The sequence below is a fragment of the Tiliqua scincoides genome, chromosome 7 (genome assembly GCF_035046505.1).
Source record: "Tiliqua scincoides isolate rTilSci1 chromosome 7, rTilSci1.hap2, whole genome shotgun sequence".
NCBI classification, from domain to species: Eukaryota; Metazoa; Chordata; class Lepidosauria; order Squamata; family Scincidae; genus Tiliqua; species Tiliqua scincoides.
The window spans coordinates 75,175,763-75,193,373 of NC_089827.1; the positions used below are offsets into that span (position 1 = coordinate 75,175,763).

A 17,611-nucleotide genomic window follows, 5' to 3' on the forward strand; every position below is an offset into this window, starting at 1 on the left:
CTAGATGGGCCTATGGCCTGATCCAGTGGGGCTGTTCTTATGTTCTTATGTCTTCCTGATGAAAATGTACTTCGGCGATATAAGGGCAACAAACATGATATGAAGGTGCCATGATTGAATCCCCAAATATTATTTCCTTTCCCTAAGAGCAGCCACAAGCTCATGAATGCACACACAGTTTTTGATCAGATCACTTAACTCCCCCTCCCCAATTCTTTATGCAAATCACATTCCTGAAATAACTATTTACTGAGAAGAAAACATATTGCATCTTTATGCTTTCCCCTCCATAGGTAATAGTAGCTTGAGTGGGTGATTTACATTAGGGAATTGGTGCAAGGGAAGAGTTAATCATCATGATCTTGATTCAAATTGTCCCCCTCTCCAGCAGCTGCCTTTAGAAAACAACCTCCATCTCATATGCATCCCCCACATCACATGGTATGTTCTCCCTGCTGTATGTTAAATAGCAAAGTGATATATGATACAGCAATCAAGTTTTTGAAGGCTGCACTTGATGAATAAAAAAGAACCGATATTAAAATTTCATGGAAAGGGCATGAAGGGTGTATGTCAAGGTCCTGATGGATGGTGAGAAAGGGGGAAACATGTGCAGACTTTGAAGAAGGTTCTGATAGTATTTGTGAACAATGCTGATCGTAAGAGAGGCAAAGGTTTGTGAAGGATGGCGAAGGATGGGAAAGTTACAAGTCATAGTAGGTCTGTGCAACCTCTTGGTTTTAGAGGCAGGCTGCCTCTGATTGCCAGATGCAGGGGAGGGCACCAGGACACAGGTTGTGCCTGTTGTCTTGTGTGCTCCCTGGGGCATTTGGTGGGCCACTGTGAGATACAGGAAGCTGGACTAGATGGTTCTTTGGCCTGATCCAGAGTGGCTGTTCTTATGTTCTTATGTTCAAGGGAGTGGCCACACAATGCAGATCTCTTGTTGACTTACTTCTGAGTAGATGTGCATAGGATGGAGGAGAAGTTCATTAGGGGTTGCAAGTTATAGTAGGTATGTGCAAGCTCTTGGTTTTAGAGGCAGGCTGCCTCTGATTGCCAGATGCAGGGGAGGGCACCAGGACGCAGGTTGTGCCTGTTGTCTTGTGTGCTCCCTGGGGCATTGGTGGGCCACTGTGAGATACAGGAAGCTGGACTAGATGAGCCTTTGGCATCATCCAGCAGGGCTCTTCTTATGTTCTTAAAGCACAGAGAATGGGAAGGAGGGAGGAAGAGCTTGGAATGCTCTTGATGCTCATGATGCTCTGGGGAGTTTGGTCAAAGTTAACAAGGCCCTAAGCGCAGGACAGAATGGAGGCTGAAGTGGAAGGTATTTGTGACTGGAACCGGAAACAAAAAACAACTGGAGGCTCGAGTACGGCTATCTGGCACCCACTTTTCAGAAACCTGGCCAGGACATTTAATGGCTTGTCACAATAAGTTCTTGAATGTGGTCAACAGGACTTGTCTGTACGTTACAGTAAATGTCAGCAGTTCTGATTATTGCCATTACTGGTAACTCTTAGTGGTTTATGAGACCAGATGGAAATACTAATGAATTCTTACTTTGACCAGTACCTTTGGCTGATTTTCCTTTCCATGCTAGATTGGTTGTCGTGAACAGGCACCCTTCTCCCAAATGACAGCCCAGTCTAGGCCTAACTGAGTCTGCCTGCCACCTTCATCGTTCTCCCAGAGTCTGGCTGCGTGTATCAAGGTAGGCTTATATCTGGTGAGTACTGAGAGGGCTAGTTTGTCTGGTATCATGAAAGAAAACAAAGGGCCCAATTCTATTCAACTTTCCAGTCCCGATACAGCTGCCATGCAGCCCTGAAGTAAGGGGGAAAACAGCACTGGGAAGCTGGATAGAATTGGGCCCAAACCCTTGGACCCCTGTCAAGTCAGTAGGTTAGCTAGGTGGGGCAAAAAGCACTGCAGGCTCCAGCCCTTCCCACTCACTGTTGGAGTCATTCTGGGCAGCGATGGCAATGTGCAAGAGATGCCATTTGGCTCAGCAAGACCTAAGTATTGCTGCAGCTGTCCTGAATCGGGCTCCAAAGGTGAGTTGAGGGGCCACTTAACACAGCACTTTGAGGCACGTGCAGTACTTATTAACATTAACAGTATTTATATACCGCTTTTCAACTAAAAGTTCACAAAGTGGTTTACAGAGAAAAATCAAATAACTAAATGGCTCCCTGTCCCAAAAGGGCTCACAATCTAACAAGATGCAAATGAATACCAGCAGACAGCCACTAGAACAGACACTGCTGGGGTGAGGTGGGCCAGTTACTCTTCCCCTGCTAAAAAAAGGAGCACCCACTTGAAAAAGTGCCTCTTACCCAATTAGCAGGGGTTAACCATTTTGCCCCCCCTCTAGCTACACTACTATGTTTGGTTTAGTTCTCCCCTGGTCGCTGGTCCAAATCAACCCTTGGGTTGAGACTTGGGGTGTGCAAATTTAGGGGTTTAAACAAGCCTATCAGAGCTTAGGAGACCTTTTTCCTCCTCCCCCCCCAAAGGGGCTGACTAGTTGGGGACAGTGCAAGAGGATTTTAGGCAGAAACCAGTTTTGTTTTGTTTTGTACTTGGCCTCTGATCTCAGGACACAAGTTTCACTGCTTGTCGGTCTTCCCCTTTTTTCTTTCAATAAACCTGTTCCTTGTTTTGAATCAACGGCTCCCCTAATTCTTTCAGCCAGAGGTAAAGCAAGTGCCTCCCAGCTCCTTAGGACTCCTCCAACCAGAACTACCCAAGAGTTCTTCTGATCTGTCTTCCAGTAGGTCAGGAACATTTTCCCAAACACTGCTAGTCCACATCTGCCCCGAAGCAGAGAGAGAGATTGATATGGTATGCTGGATCCTTTATGGTTCCTGGCAGCACTGACGGTGGTTGCCACAAAAATACCAGTGGTAAGAATAAAACATTTTGCTCTGGAGAGAAAATAATTGCAGTGAGTATTTTGTGTGCTTGACATTATTAACCACTTTCATCACAAAGAGGCAAAACTCGCTCAGCTTGTTTTATAGTAAACATTTCTAGGAGAAGAAAACCACAAGTTCTCGCTTTGTGATATGGTTGGGTACCAGACAGGTGCACCTGTAGGGCGTCTGTGAACACATAAATCCCACATATGTTCACTTGAAAAGACACTATCAAGTCATTTCAGACCTTTTTGTTCTTTAATGTCTACTACTTAATGTCCCTTTGGAAGCTTAAAAGTACTTTTTTCCTATATTCATTTGGCCTCTTTCTATGTTCTTTCCAAACATAACTGAGATGCTTTCAAATGAAAATAAAATTAGCAAGCCTTCCACTAATTAAATTACTAAATTTTTCCAACTCTTATGCCCGATCTCGTCTGATCTCGGAAGCTAAGCAGGGTCAGGCCTGGTTAGTACTTGGATGGGAGACTGCCTGGGAATACCGGGTGCTGTAGGCTTAGACCATGATCTCGGAAGCTAAGCAGGGTCAGGCCTGGTTAGTACTTGGATGGGAGACCGCCTGGGAATACCGGATGCTGTAGGCTTATACCATAGTCTTTCGAGACTGAAGGTTGCCAACCAACCATTTGTGTTACATTTGCTCAGCTGGTGACTTTCCAACAATGCAAATTCGGCTTGGGCCTTATATCAGTCATGCAGAGAGACTTGGTATTAATGTTCAGGAGGCTTGAACCAGAAAATGTGGCAGTAGTGCACAGTATCAACTCTCAGAGAAAGGGAGATCATTGTTACTCTGCAGCGCCACCGAGATAATGGCCAGCAAGAGGTACTGCAATTGATCAGCCCAGGCAAACCAGGTGAAATGAGGGAACCAAAAGGAGTTTGGCTCCTTTATAGAACTGATACTTCAGGTTTGGTTCCTCAATATGAGCAGTTTGTCAAACAAAAGAGGTGCTGAACAGCACAATCCTAGGCATGTCTACACAGGAGTATGCCCCATTTATTTTAGTGGCACTTACTCCATGGTAAATGTGTAGAGGATTGTAGTCCTAGAGCAGTGGTCTCCAAAGCACAGACTGCTGTGCTCCAAGATTCCCTGTCCGGGTGCAGCGTGGCACTCGTGAAGCCTTGCAATGTAGCCAACATTTGTCGCCCCCAATCTTCACTCAGACTTGCACTGCAATCTGCTCCCACTGCAAGCCTTTCATCCCAGGAGGCTCTGTGCCCCAACTTCCTAGTAGAAGCAACTGACTGGCACAAATCTGTGTGGAGATCCAGGGCAACAAATGTTGGCTGCGGTGGATCCAGCTTGTGGGCTGGGGTTTGGTGGCTTCTGCCCTAGAGCCCCTGAATAGCCTTAGATTGCTGCCTTCTGGAAATGGACTGCATTCTGCCTCTGACCTGCTGCCCATGGGATTTGACGTCTTTCTTCCTTTGGACTACATTATCTGCCCCTATCCCATACTGAGTGCTTGGCGTATCTGGGCACTCATCCATGACTATCTGGGACTATCTGCCTCTGGCCCTTCCAACTGCCTGCTTGCAGATTTGACCTTGTTGAGCCTGACCAAAAGTGGCGTGGTGGAAAGTATATGTTGAAGAACTTCATGCTAGCTTGACATGCCGCAGCTGTTCATTAATATGTGACCTGACCCACTTGCTTGAGTTCTCTGGCACCCTGGAGGCACCATTTAGCAGTTCACTTAGTTTTGGATGGTAGTTCCAGAGACTGCACTATAGAGTAGTTTGTGGGAGCTCATTCATGGGAAGCTGTTGGGTGGAAGGTTCAGTTTTGCAGAAGGAGCCTCAGTTCAATGACCTTCAGGCCTCTTCCAACTATGATCCTATGGCCAATACCCTTCATGCAGAGTTAGCAAAGAAAATAGATACCCACCACTGGTGTTGCACAGTGTTATAGCTAGAGGGGATCAAAAGCCCTAAGTTTTGCAGGAAGCCTCATTGCAGCTTGCAAGGGGCCCCTCCTCTTTGGAGCCATTGGGGGGGAGCAAAACAGAGGTGTTTACCTGGAATGGCTCCGAAGGGGAGGGGAAGGGGCCCCTTGCATGCTGCGGTGTGGTTCCTTGCAAAACTTAGTTATTTGCACCCCCTCTAGCTATGCCACTGGTGTTGCAGACAAACTGCAATCCAGGCAGGACAGACTGGCTGACAGCTCTTCAGGTGCCTTTCCAGTCTCAAGAGGACAGAACAGAAAAAGAGAAGGGACATGTGGTGGTCCGAAAAAGGGAGCTTCATTGGGTTGAGACCCCCAGATGCATGGGCACTGAATGCACATAAACTCATATTCCCAGGGCATGTTTGATGCTGCAAATACCGAAGCCTCCCCCCCCCCCCCGGTTAAGGTCATAACTGGGCTCAAAACTGGCCCCCCTACTTGTGTTAATTCTGAACCCAATTAGAAGCCAGATCAGACGCAGCCATTCCCTTGATGATGTTCGTACAGAGTATGACAGGGTCCAATCCTTTTCCCAACCTCCTCCCATGAATGTCCAATCCTCCTATACCTCCACAGGCCTCCTCTGACTCTCCTATGCTTTTTTGTCCACCTGCATACAGGTGGGAAGCCTATCCCTCTCCCTGCTCTGCTACCTGTCTTGCTGCACTGAAGTGCACCAGGTGCTGAAAGGGGGAGGGAGAGCAAATGCCATTGTTACTACTCCATTTGAGCCAGCAGCCAGGTAAGTGGGTGGGAGGGGATGCGGAGGAGCTGGGATGGAGGGGAGGGGAGGAGTTGAATTATTGTCTGGCCAAAAGCATTATCCAGTCACAATGCCTAGTGCTTGAAGTGAACATTTTGTCTGGTCCCGTCCCCCCCAGGTTAGCATATCTGAGCCAGGAAACTCACGTTTCAGTGACCTCACTGGTTCGTACATAACCACCGTGTTGGCCCTGTAAAACGTGAAGCGGCCCCAAGGAGAACAGGGCTGTCCTAACTCATCCTGAGTTAGGAAGAGAGCCAGGGAAGGAGATGGAGTACATAATATAACAAGAGCTGGGTAAATGAGAGCAGCAGCTGTTTTCGCTTGATTTACTAAAGACAATGGTAGAAGTGCAGGAGACACACCTTGAACCGTTCTCCTTACCTCTTAGCAGAGGCAGACCCAATATAATCCTCTTACAGCCCCATCGAGTGCAATTTCCCTTTTTTTCCCTTCTAATTTTAGACATGAACGTGGGTCAGCTGCAGCTACTGTAATAGCAAGCTGTGATTTTATGGGAAGCCTGTGAGGTCACCCAGCTAACATGACACTTTGCCCAAACATGACCCGTGTACATAAAAGGAACAAAGAGACGCCCTCAGCTGGGTGGCCTTTCCCTGTTTACTTGGCCCTTTCTTTAGATTTCACCTTTCTTCCTATTGCAAACCCAGCTCATTTCTTTTCTTGATGTTCTCATGAGGGCTGTGTTGTGCTTGTGTAACAGGCAAGAGGGATCTTTCAAAGTCATGGCAAGGAAGGCAATGCCCCTGCGTATCGAAAGGCATGGCTTTCAAACAGATTGGTGTCTAGAAATTAACTCATACAAACACGCAGGGTCAGCACCAACTTTTCAAACATGGCCCAACCTGGGATGAGGAGGTAGAGTTTCAGGTGAAAATCAAAGCAAATATTAAGTACTTGCTTAATATTAAGCAAGTATTTATATACTGCTTTTCAACACAAAGTTCTCAAAGTGGGTTACAGACAAAGGGTGCAATCCTAACCAACTTTCCAGCACTGGTATAGCTGTGCTAATGTGGTATGCACTGCATCCTGCAGTGGGGAGGCAGTCGGTGAGGCCTCCTCAAGGTAAGGGCATGTTTGTTACCTTACCTTGGGGCTGCATTGCGGCTAGGTGAGTGCTGGAAAGTTGGTTAGGACTGCACCCAAAATCAAATAACTAAATCACTCCCTGTACCAAAAAGGCTCACAATCTAAAAACCTCCTCTAGGGCAGGAGGTCTGGTCTAGAGGGTTGAGCCTCCATTTGCCTGAAGATAACATCCGAAGGTCGCCAGTTCGAGGCCACCGGTACCGTGTGACCTTGAAGCAGCTGACAAGCTGAGCTGAGCTATTCCATCTGCTCTGAGCATGGGAGGATGGAGGCCAGAATGTGTGGCCAGATCATGAAAGAAACATCTTGAATGTTGTGGTTTCTTGAAAGATAGAAACCTTCTTTCAAATTGTAAAAATCCCTACGGGCATTTAAATTGCCTGCCCATGAAAACCGCCTTGAATAAAGTCTAAGGAGAAATCTGAGGACCAAGAAAGGCGGTATATAAATACCTGTATTATTATTATTATTATTATTATTATTATTATTATTAAAAAAGATGCAGAAGGAACACCAGCAAACAGCCACTAGAAAAGACATTGTACTGGGGTAGACAGTTACTCTCCGCTTGAGGAGAGGAGGAGAGGAGCACTACTTGAAAAAGTGCCTCTTGCCTCGTTTAGCAGGGAATATTAGGCAAAAAGGCAAAATATTGGAGAACTTTGAGGATAAGCCAACTGAGTTACTATAAGACCACAGTGAACCTTTCTCAGGGGGTTCCTTGCCCAACCCCCACCACACAATTGGAGATATGGATCCATTTGGAAGGTGCGTTTGTTCAGAGGTTTTGTGTCTAGGGTTTGTGTCGCCCTGTGTGAGAGCTCATTGCATCATGATGGACCTCCTCCTGTAGCAGACCATACAGAATAAACTACAATATCAAATGCACAACCTAACTACAGGGACATCACTGTGTCACCCCCATTATTTATTTTCCTATAGAACAGTACAAGTCACCCAACAAATCAGTGACCGACAAAAAAAACCAGTGACCAACTTGATGACACACAACTGAATAAGAATTCTGGTATTAGCTCTGAGGCATGGAAATGAGAGCTGACTCATACTGTCATAACAGCACCTCATTGGCTCTCAGAACATTCAGTCTTATTGGTCCATTTTTAGTTAAAGAAATCCACTCTGTTACAGAAGGTAGTTAGGGGCACAATGCTAACCAGGTCTACTCAGAAGTAAGGGCTTTTGTTCAGTGGGGCTTACTCTCAGGAAAGTGTGGTTAGGATTGCAGCCTATGTTTTCCTCCCTCCTCCTTTTCTTTTGTTTGGATATGATAGCAACTGTTACCCTGCACATGCCCAGTCTTGTCTGATCTCAGAAGCTAAGCAGGGTCAGGCCTGGTTAGTACTTAGATGGGAGATCGCCTGGGAATACTGGGTGCTGTAGGCTTGTAGTCTTTCAAGACTGAAGGTTGCCAACCATAACTTTTGATAGAATGCAGATATTTCAATGTGGTTTGTTTCAATGCATTGTGCATGGAATTCTGCATTAAATGATATATAACAGGATGTCTTTATTAAAAAACAACCACAAGATTTTACAGTTTTTGCCAGTAGTGGCGTCATCCACCCGGTGCAGTTTGCACCCTCTTAGTGATACCACTGCTTCCTTCAGACCACTTCAGGTCACTTACTAAATAAGAATGTGCGTTAGTCCTTTACCAGTTCTTTTAACTACTTGAGGGAGGGGGTCTTCATCTGAACCTCCCAGTAGTACACAATCTAAATACTAGTTTAAACCAGGGCAAAACCCTCCCCTCACATTTAAAAAAAACTTTGAAGGTGCACTAGGAGGAGAACTGTGTCATGCTCATGCATGTCTCTAACCACATGGCAAGGGGTCGGCTTAGAGCCTTCCACTCCTGACCTCCTGGCAGTATCCCAGCCTTCACTGACAAGGACTCTGGGGATGGGATTTCCATGCACCTCTTGCCAACACCTCTTAATCCAGATTCATCCACCTCTCCACACAGCTCAGCATGATAATGGGCAGTTTGCTAGTAATCTTTTCCTTACCTAGTTTCTCATAACTGAAAAAAAAAAACCAGACCCGAGAGGGCGCCTGTGCTTTAAGAACTCCTGGAAGAGAAAATGCAATCAAGTGCAATGATTTATATGACTGCAACATAATACTGGGAAAATCACACTGGCTGCAAAACTTCATGCAACACTTCATGTGGCCTGAATATATTAGTCCAGTTTCTGGAGAAAGTGACTTTCCATTTATACGAGCACCCTGGCTCCTGGTTCACTCCTGGGCCCAATTCAAACTACTGGTTATTATGACCTTTAAAGTTCTATGTGACTTATGACCAGGGTTCTTCAGATATCCTCTTCTTCCAGACTGCCCATTCACTAAGAACTATTGGGATCCCCCATCTGTCTTGTGGCTGGCAGGAATATGGGAGCGGACTTAGTGGCCAAGCCTATGCGTGTCTACTCAGAAGTAAGTCCCATTATAGTCAATGGAGTTTACTCCCAGGTAAGTCTGGATAGGATTGCAGCCTTATTCCAGAGCTGTTCTGAGCCTGTGGAACTCCCTGCTCATGGAGACCTATCTGGCCCCACTCCCTGCTGATAGTCTTACAGCGTCTGGAGACCTGCCTATCTCATTAGGTTTTTGGACTGTCAGATCTGTGGTGTGTTTGCGCTCCTGGATGTGACTCTGAGAGTGAGTCACATATACGGCGGCTTCTTGGTTGTATCCTTTAACTCTGAGGTATTGTTTTTGAGAAACAATACAAGCATTTGTCTGCAAATTGAAAGATGGGTGAGAATTAACAAAAAAATACATTACATAAGCCCCAGGAAAGATTAATTGTTGTTATCTGATGTCATTTTAAGATAAAAATGTGGCTGGGGATAATGAACTTCAACAGATAGGGAGATAAAAGCCTAAAACAACTTTCTGACTGAGATTAACTAATCCACTGAAGCAGACACCAGACAATTGAGAAGGTGATGAAGTTGCTCCATTGTGCACCAGAGAGGTCAGACTCAGAGCTCAGACAGCTTCTCCTCTCTTTGTTTAATGGGGTCCTGGCCATTCCAAACACCTGTTCTGTTTATTTTTCTGGTGTTTTCTTCTGCCATCTACTGTATCTTAGGAGTACTGTGGGTCAGCTAAGAAGTACTGTGCAGCAAACAGAACCACTGAAGGAGAATTCTCAATAAAGGCCCATCTGCTCTCACAGCCTTCCTGACATATCAACTGTGGCGTTCGGAGCTCCATTCCATGACACCTCTGCTATTGAACCTTTCAACCTGCCAGGTAGACTCTCAGAGTAGAGAATACACCAAGAAGGACAGGGGCTTTTGTCCCTTTAAGAGCTTGAGGAAGCCAGGTGTTCCACAGGTGCAACAAGGACACCTTCTGAAGTTGCCTTCCTTCAAAAGCTTTTGGGATAGGCTTGTGAGTCTCTATTCCTCTTGTAGAGCTGCTTTTGAGCCTTCGTCATCAGTGCTGTGAAAAGTAAGAGAGTTTTATTGTAGACTGCTTGTGGGATAGTGACCATGTGAACTATTTATTACTTACTCCTCTATGTGGAAGTGAGACCACTGAGGAAATGGTCTTCCGATTGTGGTTTGCAGCACTGATGCATGAAGAAAGGTGCCTGCGTTGCCCTCTTGACAAAGTGACCATGTCTGTATTTCTGCTTCTATGTGGTGTTTTTGTTCTGAGATAAATGGAATGCTTGTTCTCTTGGCTTGTAGTTGTCTGCAGAGCTGTCAAACCAAAGGCTACTTCCTTAAAGTTTGTAAAGGTGATAAATATTTTTCCTCTTTTTGATTTAAAAAAAGTGTATGTGAGATCAGGAAACACTGATTTTGTGTGTGTGTGTGTTAATTTATGAATCAGTATGTAAACAGAGAAGACTGTATGTGCTGCTTCTCCTTTGAGATTTTGTAACCACTCATTGGAGGCACATCTGTAAAAATGTGGTTTGTTAATGAGCAAACAGTGGTTTGCTCCATACATAGGGGTGCAATCCCAAGACCAGGACTTAACAGCTTCAGCATGTGCTTGGTTGTGAGCAAAGTGTGTACACACCAGATCTTAACCTGCATGCCCTCCATACACACTTGACTATAAATGTAGCATTTGTGAATGGGCCATAATTGTGATTATATTTGGTTATTTCTAGAGCTTGCCTGCAAGCCATGTCTTTGGATCTTGAATGCCTGCTTCCAAATCTCAGGTATTTGAAGCTTGGCTTGAAGGCACTCTGTATATGCTCAGAGACAGTTTCTTAATTATAACTGATCATCGTCCAGGCATTCAGAGCAACCTGAACTTCAGCCCTGGAACTGAAGTCCTGAATACTTGCTAATGTAAAAATTTGTATTTGCCCTTGCTCGGTTATGGTCAGTGCTTGTCTTGAGTCATTTCACTTGACCATACTTTCCCTGCAGTGTTTTCTTCATGATCCCCTTTCCCTTTAAAATTCTTCTCTGTGCTGCCTTTTGGGGTGACTTATAATCCTTTATTCCTGTTCTCTCCAGTAGATCCATCACTGGTTTCCCAACTCATTTAATCCCCGATGACTAGCACTTTCCAGTTCCAATTAGCTTGCTTTTCAGATGTTCTGGGAATAAGTGTGGGCTGTAGAAGGCCCAGTATATGTGTGAGAGATTTTTTGTAGTGATAAAAGTTTTCCATCGAGTGCCTTGACTTTCTACTCTCGCCACAATAGTTTAGTTAAGTGGAAAACAGACATTTTTCCAGCTGACTCGGGATTACTTTTATTTGTTGTTTCACATACCTAATCAACAGTTATATTTGGCAATGCTATTTTTTTGTCATAAATATGGAGACGGTACAAACTAAATAATCAATCACTGACTAAACAAAATACGTGTGTGGGGAACATGTCATTTATACAAGTTTATTTTGAATGGCAAATTTTCTCTCCATTATGTGAATAACTTCAACTTGTGACTTGTGTTCTCTCTCTCTCCCTCTCTCTCCCCCATGCACAATCAGTGGCTTCAAAGCAGTTTGCAGGTATATATATATATATTTGATGGCATCATTGGTAAAGCTTTTTTTAAGGGTATCTAAATCAGCTTCACACATGAGCATATCTGAAACTCAATAGCCAGTTAAGTTGGAGAAATGTGGGTGTCTGGTGATCTGGACCCAGTTCACTCATTCATGACACTGGTAGCCCTACACGTATTCCATTCTTCACCGTACAATTGAATGTGCCTTTTGCGGCACACATACCATGACACTGACACAGACCATAAACCTGTCCATTGTCACATCCAAACTTTGTGATGCTCCTGTCCGCATTGGCACAAGAGCACACGGGCCAGCTCTTCACAGTACTTATAAGATTTTTCAGTTTCTCCAATGCATGAAACAGAGTTTGGTTTCAGTTACTTCAGTGCAACCAAGCCAACTTTGAATCCAGTGACTTTGGCTTTCAGCCATTTCTGCTCAACGTTGCATATATGCAACAGGGACCCAAGGTGCACACCTATGGGCCAGGCAGTAACAGGTTAATTGTTTTCTGAATCAGGTTGGTAAATGGATTTTTCTCATGGGGAATGTTTACTGTTTCTTGATGTGACTTCACAACGCTCTGTCGCTGTCTTCCTCCATGAAGACAGAACAGTGTTCAGAGCATGGTAGTCCTGTTCAAGTTTTCATCTAGGGCAGCGATTTTTTTCAACCTTTTTCATCTTATGGTACACTGACAAGGCACTAAAATTGACGAGGCACACTGCCCTGACAGCAGGGGCTCACATCCTCCAGTGGTCCTACTAACAAATGATTCTCCCCCAAAGTCCCATGGCACGCCAGTGTGCTATGGCACAATGGTTGAAAATGGCTGATCTAGGGTGTTTTATTTATATGCAACTCTACTGCCACGACTGGCTCCCAAAGCGGGGCACAGTTTGAGAATCAGAAAAAGGCCACTATATGGTCGATGATAGCCGATGCTGTGCTCTTTCTTCCAGAGAGAGGGTGGAACAGGAGTTGCAGATTCACTTGGTGTGTGCCTGATGATAAAGTTGTCAACCTGCAGAAGCAGCTCTTCCAAGGATCTGGCAGTTTTTTATGGTCTGGTTTCCAGGCCCTTCCCCTGGGGAACTGGATGCATTGCAGGAAAGGGCTTTTCCTTGCCTACGAGATAGAGTTGCATTGTATGTTGCTCTTAGCTTTCTTGGCCTGCTTAGCCTAGCTTCTTCCTTTTAAGGAGCTTTTATTGCTGTGCTCTCTGAAACTGTTACTGTGTAAACTAATCTTGTGTTGACACTGCTCTTGTTTGAATTTACATTGTCATTTTGACTGTTCGAAGTGGCCTCTGTGGAGAAGGGAGGGCAAGATAAAAAGGCTTTAAAGAAATAAATAAAAATACATGATTTATTATGCATCGTTAGCATATAGTAAAAAAATCAAATTGGTGCTAAGGTGGTTTGTGACTATTCCCTCGGTTATGTTGTTCAGTATCCAGGACTGGGCACCCTGACCTTTTGAGGGAACAGGCCTTAAGACCAAAATTTCTAACATCTTGGCATTTTCAAGTAATACCATCATGTTGTATATCTATCAATGTGTAATTCCATGCGGAATGCAATGAAACAAACCCCATTGAAAGATCTCTAGTCTATGAAACTTTATAGCCAAAAAACCAGCAGGGCGATGGTATATCGCCATACCCACTGTCCAGCGCATTGCCCTGCCCACTGCATGGGAGGACATCCGTCATAGGGGGCGACACGCTGGCCTCCCTCACCAGGTGGCACAAACCCTAGTGATGCCACTGCATGTACTGTTCCCCCTCACTCCTACCTACCCACGGCACACCTGCAGACCTTTCACAGCACACCAATGTGCTGTTTGTTGCACACTAGTTGAAAATCACTGCTGTAGAGGGTTTTTGAAAATGTTAGGAGTACTTGACAAAGGACATCTTCACTTCATCCGTGCTATACCCTTGCAGCAGCTTTCTGCTTTTGTGTCCCAGGGATGTATATAGCAACATAAGCATGGTTGCATATTTTGTTCTCATTACTTATTTTTCCATTGTTCTTCTTTCCCTGCTGATAATAAAATTGAACTGTGTTCCTTGGTAGCAAGCTACGGGTTGCAGAAGGAGGGGCAGACTTTATACTACTGACTGTGCCGAAAGTCTATGCTTTGATTTGGGACATGTGCTCCCATTGTGGTTTTGTCTATTGCTGAAAATTAAGGCATGATAATAAATAAATGTGGCCCTGTCTCTTTGGTGACGGCAGCTAATCTGCTCATTCTTCCAGATGAATGTAACAGTCTTAACATGAGAAGCAGGAATTCTAAAAAAATTAAACAATATGATAAATTGTCTTTTTTTGGTTTGTGGCTTTTCCGTCATCTTTGGTTTCAGTCTCTCTTGTTTTAAAGGATTCGCCAGAAAAAATGGCGCCATTTGCACATGCCACAGTCAATATTCTTAAACTATAATGGATCTTTATGGTATTATTTTAATCAAATTTAAGAGTATTTATATTCACATTGCACATTTACTCCACCATGTGTCCAACAAGCTCAGGGTGACCCACACGGTTCTTTCCTCACCCCCATTGTACCTTTATATGCTGATTGCCCAGGGTTCTACCAACTGAACCAATTTCAAGTGTCACAATTCATAGTACGGGGTACTATTATGCCTCCTTCCCTCAGATTTGGAGAGTAGGAAACTCGGGTATTAATATGCCTTGATCGATGTATTGTATACATATTCACATCTTGCATTAGATTTATTTTCTTTTTTTTAATACAATGCTTTATTTATTTATTACAGATACAGGTAAGGAAAATTGGATAGACTTAGGGCTAGGACTACATAGATTACACACAAGGATGGTGGCCATCGATTACAACAAACATTAATCCAAACGGAATTATGGATCGATACAAAAATTATCATTCATTAACCTACTGGTTAATAATTTAACTAAACGATCCATATTTTTCCTCTAATCTATCCCATCATAAAAAAACTTGAGATTTTTACTTATACACTCTTCTTACCACTAAACTAGTCTCTAAAATAAAATCTAATATCACCTCTAAAAAGAATGTCTCCAATTACAATGGTATTACCCCTTCAATATCTCTTATAACATATTATATATCATTTTCCATATCAATCCAGTCAAAAAAGGCTTCAAATTTTTACTTATAAACTCTTCTTACCACTAAACTAACCTCTAAAATAAAATCTCTTATCTGCTTCTTAATTTCTACTATCACATCTAAAAACATTAGATTTATTTCCCACACTTTAATACTGTTCCTCCAAGGACATCAGGGTGATGTACATGTTCCTTCCCTCCTTTTGCCCTCGCAACAACCCTGTGAGGTAGGTCAGGCTGAGAGAGATCCCAAATTATTTCCAGGTTACAGCCTGAGATGCAAAAAACCCAATCCAAAACAGAATGGAGTTCAGGGCAACTAGCTCATGCAGGACAACGGCAAAAGTAGGTTTTAAAGACCTGCATCCCCATGGCTCTAATCCAGGTTGGGTCCAATAGGAGGAGAAAAAGGTAGCTTGCCAGAGCCAATGAGGTGGGGAAAGTCGCCTCTAACTTGGCTCCTATTCCGGTATCATGGGAGAGGCAAAATGAAAGCTCTCTTGCCTGTAAGCTCCTGTATGCTGCCTCACATGTGTATCTAGTGACTGACTGTGCTTGTATTAAACAAAGAATGTGAGTCATATGGGTGGAAGACTGTTCTTTGCTGTCGAACATGTAGATTACGTCTGTAACTCAGGCACCTGATTACACTCAAGTAATCAGATTCAAGATTACGCTCAGGGCCATTTCCAGACTTCCTCTATGTGGGTTCCTCCCTGTCTGGGTGGGCCTAATGGTGCTCTGCTGTCATGGGATAAAGGGTAATGCGGCAAGCCCTCTTGGGAAATTCCAAGTCTGTGTATAAGGACGTGTGGAGGACCACTGAGATGGCATTGATGGTCAAGAATCCAGGCCAGGCCTGACTCTGAGCAGACACCTGGAAACTCAGCCTCCAAACACCCAGGTCAAGCGGCAACAGACATATTGACCTTTTGTCCTTACACATAGGAAAAGCCCTAGATGTCCACTTCCTATATGATACTAGGAGAGTGGTAAGAGAAGCGACGCTTGGCTGAAACCTTGTGGTTTTGTGAATCTACCTCAAAAGGTTTTGAAGCATCAAATGGGTTTCCTGTTGCTTTGACTTGTTGTAGAACCTGACCTGTGCTTGAAATTTAGAAACTTTTCTTTGTCTAGCGCAGGGGTGCCCAAACCCCGCCCCTGGGGCCACATGTGGCCCTCAAGACTTCTCAGTGCAGCCCTCAGGGAGCCCCCAGTCTCCAATGAGCCTCTGGCCCTCCGGAGATTTGTTGGAACCTGTACTGGCCCAACACAACTGCTCTCAGCATGAAGGCAACTGTTTGACCTCTCGCGTGAGCTGTGGGATGAGAGCTCCCTTCACTGCTTGCTCTTTCACATCTGTGACGCAGCAGTGGCAGCAAAGGAAAGGCCAGCCTTGCTTTGTACAAGGCCTTTTATAGGCCTTGAGCTATTGCAAGACCTTCATTCATTCATACAAGTTCAACTTTAATATATTAATTTATGTAAACTTATGTAAATTTATTCAAATTTCAAATGTAAATTCTTTTTCCCCCCAGCCCCCTACACAGTGTCAGAGAGATGATGTGGCCCTCCTGCCAAAAACTTTGGACACCCCTGGTCTAGCGTATCACCATATGTGGGGGAAGGGTGCGTAGGATGTCCATGACGACGAGAACTGGAATATAAAGTGTAATCTGGATGAAGTGAGCCAGAGACACTAGTAACAGACTGCCTTTTGGCACTTGGCTCTCATTTTTTAACTGAAACCTTAATGAAATAAAAGGTCAACTTGCAACCTGGACTGAACATTAGCTAATTTCACATCGGGGAACACATTGTCCTCTAGGGTCATCCAGCTGGTTGCTTGATCAACAGTACCATACTACCTTCATCCTTATGCATGTGTAGTCCTGGCCTCTGCATGGTCAGTATTTGCCTATGGAGACCAACCCTGTACGTGGGGAATATGATTCATGTCCACCACCATGGAGCCGTCAGCAGGTGATCACTGAAGACAAATTTTTTTGCAATGAAATATTGCCAACAATGCTGATGGACATTCCTCCTGAACAATATGTGTGTGTCGGGGTAGGGGGTGGTGAGAGGAAGAGGAGGTCCAATTGGAATAGGAGTCATAGCAGGACAAACTACTAAAGCTTCCCTAACCCTGTTGTGGTTTCATATCGTTTTGCATCCTCCTTGCATGTGATTAAAAAAACAAAAACAAAACGGGCTACATAACCATTTCAAGAATTTATTTCCTGCTTTTGTTCAGTAGGCTATCAAGGCACCTAACATAAGAACAGCCCCACTGGATCAGGCCATAGGCCCATCTAGTCCAGCTTCCTGTATCTCACAGCAGCCCACCAAATGCCCCAGGGAGCACACCAGATAACAAGAGACCTCATCCTGGTGCCCTCCCTTGCATCTGGCATAGCCCATTTCTAAAATCAGGAGTTTGCACATACACATCATGGCTTGTAACCCGTAATGGATTTTTTCTCCAGAAACTTGTCCAATCCCCTTTTAAAGGCATCCAGGCCAGATGCCATCACCACATCCTGTGGCAAGGAGTGCCACAGACCGACCACACGCTGAGTAAAGAAATATTTTCTTTTGTCTGTTCTAACTCTCCCAACACTCAATTTTAGTGGATGTCCCCTGGTTCTGGTGTTATGCGAGCGGGTAAAGAGCATCTCTCTATCCACTTTAT

The 17,611-nt window shown here is 44.5% G+C and overlaps 1 protein-coding gene across 1 annotated transcript in view; it reads left to right on the forward strand.

The window, feature by feature from the left end:
- Nucleotides 1-1,982: 1,982 nt before the first annotated feature.
- Nucleotides 1,983-17,611, forward strand: part of TSPAN8 (tetraspanin 8) — a 37,173-nt gene continuing 21,544 nt past the window's right edge. The window contains exon 1 of the mRNA XM_066634509.1: nucleotides 1,983-2,060. Within this exon, the coding sequence (XP_066490606.1) occupies nucleotides 1,983-2,060 (78 nt within the window). The remainder of the gene's footprint in view (nucleotides 2,061-17,611) is intronic.